We start from the raw sequence: 6,149 nt of genomic DNA, 5'->3' as shown, positions 1-6,149 counted from the left end.
TGGAGAAGGATGAAATATTACTGTTAATTTTTACAGTGACTGTTGGGAACAATGTTATTAAACTCGACCCAGTCATCGACCCGGTCGAGGTACTGGGTCACTGGTTCAACCGCATGACCCGGTAAGTATATGCAAAACCTGTAATTTATACTCAAATACCTGTAAAAAAAAAAATACTAATTCCAAATATTCTAATTTAAAAAGAAATAAATCATATATTATTGTCCAACAAAAGATAAAACAAATATATAATATTTGTCTAGTTCTTAAACACTTAATATCTATCACAAGTTTAGAACAATAACTCTTGTCGATATCAAGAGAAAACAAACAAATCAAATTACTAGCACAAAAACATATAATTATGCCCACAGAGGCAAAGTTGTGTCAATTAATTCATCATCTCCTCCTTCATCAAATAAATCCAAAGCTTGACCAACATTGCCTTCAGTTTGATTTGCATTTTCCATGGTGTTGTCTTGTGCCTCATCTTCATCATCATCATCCAAATTTAATTGATCTAAAACAAATATTATTTTTTCATGTAAGTTAGTTATTAACATGAAGTAATCAAACAATCAAATAATCATAGAACAATAAGTAAACACACCATTATCATCTAGAGTTGGTTGAAAGGACATATTTGCAAGCTCATTCCGTAAGGTTTCCATTTCTTCAGCTGTTAAGTATGGTGGTGAATCCTCTAGTACCCAATTAGAATGGTCCTCAAATGTTTCAAAATTTATTGGATCATAGTTTTGATTCTTCAATCGATTCCTATGCATAAAAAAAAAAATTGTTCAATTTTCAACATTAGAAATACTTGGAGAAATAATTATATAAAAAAAAAGTAAATACTCAATAATACCTTTGTGCCAGCCTCAAGTTGTAACGGACATAGACAAGATCATTAAGCTTTTGGTGCTCTAATTTATTTCTCTTATTCGAATGAATATGTTCAAATGCACTCCAATTGCGTTCACAACCCGAAGCACTACATGTTTGACTTAAAACACGAACAACCAATTTTTGCAAATTTGGTGCACCACATCCATAAGATTCCCACCATTGATCTAGAATATTGCATGCGATAAAATAAATTAGTATTAATATTATTTAGCAATAATAAGAATTAATGCTCATAAAAAAAAGATATCAATGATAAATTTTACCTAGCATCACGGTATTTCGTTCGCGTTTAGCAGATGGCCTTCCAAAATCTAACTCAGCATTTTTGAATATTCTCATATCACTTGTCAACTTAGAATTTAAATCAGGATCCCCATAAGCGTATTTCTCAATGACATCCAAAAGGCCTGATGTTGTGAACTTATGTTTTTCAAATTCTTCATCATTGTAATGACAACCTGGATTCAACCAATAACCAACAGCATGAAGATTTTTGCGAAGCTGTGAATACCAACGACGATCTAAGATTTTCATGTAAGGTTCCACCTTCTTCTTGTTTCTTTGAAATCTCTTTATCATCTCCTCTCTAGCTTTAAATATAGCTTGATAAAGAAAACCCATGGCAGGTTTGTTTTCACTGTCAACAATATGTAACACACGAATAAGTGGCTCAGTAAGCTTCACAATCTCAGCACATTGTTTCCAAAAATTAGAATCTCAAACTTGTTCCACAATTTTTTTTGCCTTGGCCTCCTTAGAATAAGTTGAGCTTGTCCAATCTCTAGAAGTTACCATAGCCCTTAATGCATCTTTTTGAGCCAATATGCTTTGTAATGCAATAAAATTAGTGGCAAAACGAGTAGGAGCTGGACGAAGAATTTCCCTTCCACCTGTATATTTTCTTATCAAATGCAATGGTTATATATGTATTTGGTAATTGTAGCAGCATGAGACACAACAACACTTACTTCCTCTAACTTCCCAATGTCATGTAACATCAAATTTATACAATGAGCAACACAAGGAGACCAAAAAATCTTAAGAAACTCAGCTTCCAATAACCTTCCAGCAGCAACATAATTTGCAGCATTATCAGTCACAATCTGAACAACATTTTCAGGGCCAACATGCAACACTACATCTCTAAAAAGCTTATACAATAAATCTGCAGTTTTAGAAGCATTTGAAGCATCAACCGACTTGAGAAAAATAGTTCCTTTTGGGCAGTAAACTAGAAAATTGATAAGAGTTCTCCTATAACGATCAGTCCACCCATCTGCCATAATAGTGCATCTTGTTTGCTTCCAAACAATGCGATAACTCTTAACAAGTTTATTGACTTCTCCAACCCACTTATTTAACAAATGACCACGAACTTTATAAAAATTTGGACCTTTATACCCTGGACCCATGCTACAAATAGCATAAATCATTGGCTGGTAATATAATGAATTAACAGCATTAAATGGCACACCAGCATCAATCATCCATTTGGAAATTGCAAGGTCACACTTCTCCATTACTTCTTTACTTTGCAACACACTTTTTATGCCAGGTTAAGCTCCAGGAGTTGTTCTAGGCATAAAATAAGAACATAAAGGATTAATACTCTTCCCCTTTTGAGTTGTAGAAGGTGCTTTTCTTGATGGATTTTGTGGCACTTCATCAACTACTCTCACTTGATCTTCATCTAATGGATTACTATCTTCATATTCCTCTTGAACTTTTCTTTTTTTGTTCCTGTCCTCATCAATATTTTGCTTCATTTGAAAACGAATATCTGCTGGAACCTTCTTGCATTGTTCAACTTGCCCTTTTTCTCCTGCCAAGTGAATCTTAAGTTGATTGATGCCGCCTCCCCTGATTATCTTATCACAATAAAGACATATTAGAACAGTTTTTCCATTCTCTTCAACACGTTGTTTACAGTGTGCCCAACTTGGATCAGTTTTTCCCTTGTGTTGATTTCTTTGAGATGATTGTTGAGATGAAATTTCTTGTGAGACTGGTGCTTCAGGTCCAGTAGATGACATATCTAGCTATAAATCAAACCAAACTCAAATAAAATTCAACAGGTTAATGAACCAGCACCAACACACACACACACACACACATATATAAAAAAAACTCTATATACAATAGTCTGTTTGAAAAGGTAGTTTATGTGATGCGACCAGATTGGCAGTTCACTCAACAAATTAACAATCCCGTCACACCCTAGCAACCCAACTATCATGTTTATGCAAAGCTACACTCAGAAGGTCGAGAATCAAAACTGTATTTCCAGTTTGTTATTGAAATTACAAATTACAATCGATTATTATTAAGGGGAGTCATCAACGAGTTATCTCCTAAATTTACACGACACCAAACCAAATGTAACACCCCTAACTAGCTTAGGAGCATTACACGTAGATAATATATGCTTGGATAACAAAAAATTTCAAAACCACTGCAGAAGCTACTTATCATATACATTATCGAAGTAACTCATGTATGCATTCCTAAACTGATTATACCAACAATAATAACAATAAAAGGAAGATTCTTAAGGAGAAGGTTCTTTTGCAGAAAAATAATCTCATAGAGTGGTAATATTTGTTACTAAAAAAATAAAGATGACATTAAAACACAAAGTGGTATCAAGAAGACAAACCTATTTCACAAGCTTTATCTGCTACTCTTGGTTCTGAAATTAAACAAATAATCCAATAATTACTAAAAAAAACATAGATAAAAAACCAAAATTAGCAAGTCAACTAATCACTAATTGTCTGTAACTTTAAGGAAAATTGTAAAGTAATGTAATACTTCAAGGCTTCAAGTTCAAGGCTTCAAGCAATTAACAAATCAGAAACCCATTTGCATTGATGTCACCCAAATAAAAAAGGGTACACTAAATTGATAAATTATTAGGAAAGTAAGAACTAAGAACCCATTAACAGGAAACGTGGTTCAGAAAGCAAATAAAACATGAAAAGTGGTTAAAGTAATCACAAGAAAAAATCTAACAGGAAAAAGGAAACTTGTAAAGCATCACGTATGATCGAAGCAAATAAAAGATAAAGCAACCCAAATAGGAACTGTCCAAAAAGTGGTTTAGAAAGACAAAGCATTTACCTTTGAGTTGATCTAAGTTACCCTCCTTGATCTTCTATCTCCAACACCCATAGAAGCAACGAAGGGCCTTTGAGATTTAAGGCGAAGAAGTGCTTGAAAGTTGAAAACTTGAGTTGAGATGAGAGGGTTTGAGAGTTGAGACCGAGAATAAAGCAAGAAAGAACTGATCAGATGTGATTCTTATTACACGACGTCGTATTTGAGTTTTTTTTTAATTAATACGCATGACCCGTCCGGTTTGTGTAAAACCCGTCCGGTTCACCGGTTTTCCTAAAACCCGGCCGGTTCACACTAGGTCGTACCGGGTCCGTGACAAGTCCGATCCAACAAACAAACCGGCCCGGTTTAGTGACCAGGTCACCGGTTTCCGGGCCGACCCGGCCGGATCGGTCCGGTTTTGATAACATTGGTTGGGAATACTATATTGTGATGGGAAATCAAGGAGTTGTAGCTGTATTTTATCCTGACAGGGTGGAGACTTATGCGTATACTTTGGACTAAACAAGGATCATGTACTAGTGTGTGACTGAAGAATGTTATATATATATATATACACACATATATATATATATATATATATATATATATATATATATGGGGAAGGATATTGTAACAAACAAGTTGTGTTACTACCAAGTTACTACTAATCAATCTCACCGTTAGATCGATCATGTGGATTCAATGGTTATATTTGTTTCCATCTTTGAATGGTCATGATTTTTCAAATTTAATACTTTATATTTTTTTCCACCTTTGTATGGTTATGATTTTTCATATTTAATGTTTTCACTTTAAATTTGGAAATCATGACCATACAAAGATGAAAATAAATATAACCGTTGAATCAACATGATCGATCTAATGGTGAGATTGATTGGTAGTAACACAACTTGGTTGTTACAATATCCTTCCCCTTTATATATATAGTAAAATAATGTAATCTGACGTAGGATGTAGAACTAATGTAAAATAATGATGTAAGTTAGGAAGTAGACTAAATAATGATTTTACCATATATATATATATATATATATATATATATATATATATGAGGTAGGATTCTTTGACACCGGTGTCAAATTTGAAGTTTGACACCTAATCTGAGAGTCATTAGATCAAAAAAGATCAACGACTCTGATTTGTAAGCATGTGACACCATTGATCTTTTTTTATCTAATGACTCTCAGATGAGGTGTCAAACTTCAAATTTGACATCGATGTCAAATGATCCTACCTCTATATTTAGTACTTCAAAGATTTTTTTTAGTTTTGCTCCAAATAAAATTTTAAATGTTTTTTTATTATACTTTATGTTATTTTTCCTTTACATTATTATTATTTACTTAAAATCTGGGCACCTATTATATTTTATTCAAATTTTCCATTTAATAAATATGAAAATTAATTTCCATTAAATCATACATTATTCTATTTTTTCTAAATTAATATTTTTTAATTTTAAATGCCAGCAAAATCCTGTATCAGTATTTTCTTATTAATTAAAATCAAGACATTAACTCTTTAATTTAATATTATTGTTCTATATAATATTATATATATTATCGTCTTATTTCTTTAATTTTTTTAATGTGTGTCTCATTATTCTAATTGCATTAAAATATAATTAATTTTTTTTTGAATCTTTTATTGTTAGTTGATACATTCAAACTTTTTGTAGTAACGATAATAATAATAATAATAATAATAATAATAATAATAATAATAATAATACTACTACGGAAAAAGTATCTAACGTTACTTTAGACAACTTTGTCTAATGTTCCTCGAAACGACGTCGTTTTGAGGTTGAAAAATTAAAAAATTAGAAAGATAAAGACTATTATAATCCTGAAATAAATTAAAATTACAAAAATACCATAATTTTCATCTCAAAACGACGTTGTTTCAATGAACATTAAATACAGTTATCTAAAGTAACTTTAGAAAAAATAAACCCAAAATAATAATAATAATAATAATAATAATAATAAAGTTTGAAGTCACAAACTTCTAAACCAACCCAATTCCTTACCCTTACCAATCGATTTATGCAAGTGGCATTCTTTGATTATATCCTATCCCATACATTTATAGAACATAAATTTACGTAATTAAAAGTT

The 6,149-nt window shown here is 31.7% G+C and overlaps 1 protein-coding gene across 1 annotated transcript; it reads right to left on the bottom strand.

Annotated features, from left to right (window-relative positions):
* Positions 1–362: 362 nt before the first annotated feature.
* On the bottom strand, positions 363–2,429 carry LOC133303974 (uncharacterized). The gene is made up of 6 exons (XM_061503945.1): positions 1,919–2,429; positions 1,702–1,799; positions 1,173–1,587; positions 869–1,073; positions 611–777; positions 363–520 (listed from the first exon to the last, which is right to left on the bottom strand). The coding sequence occupies exons 1-6, from the start codon at positions 2,427–2,429 to the stop codon at positions 363–365; spliced, it is 1,554 nt and encodes a 517-aa protein (XP_061359929.1).
* Between the last annotated feature and the right edge of the window lie 3,720 nt (positions 2,430–6,149).

Source organism: Gastrolobium bilobum, unplaced genomic scaffold (assembly GCF_033153095.1).
Source record: "Gastrolobium bilobum isolate Gb01-03AN ecotype WA unplaced genomic scaffold, APGP_CSIRO_Gbil_v1 utg6918, whole genome shotgun sequence".
NCBI classification, from domain to species: domain Eukaryota; kingdom Viridiplantae; phylum Streptophyta; class Magnoliopsida; order Fabales; family Fabaceae; genus Gastrolobium; species Gastrolobium bilobum.
This window is presented reverse-complemented; position numbering and strand designations above follow the sequence as displayed.

Coding starts and splice junctions, on each gene's coding strand:
- LOC133303974 (XM_061503945.1), bottom strand. CDS start 2,429: ATGGAGAAGTGTGACCTTGCAATTTCCAAATGGATGATTGATGCTGGT. Junction 1,074..1,172: donor ACGAAATACCGTGATGCTAG/GTAAAATTTATC, acceptor GCAATATTCTAG/ATCAATGGTGGGAATCTTAT. Junction 521..610: donor ACCAACTCTAGATGATAATG/GTGTGTTTACTT, acceptor TATTTGTTTTAG/ATCAATTAAATTTGGATGAT.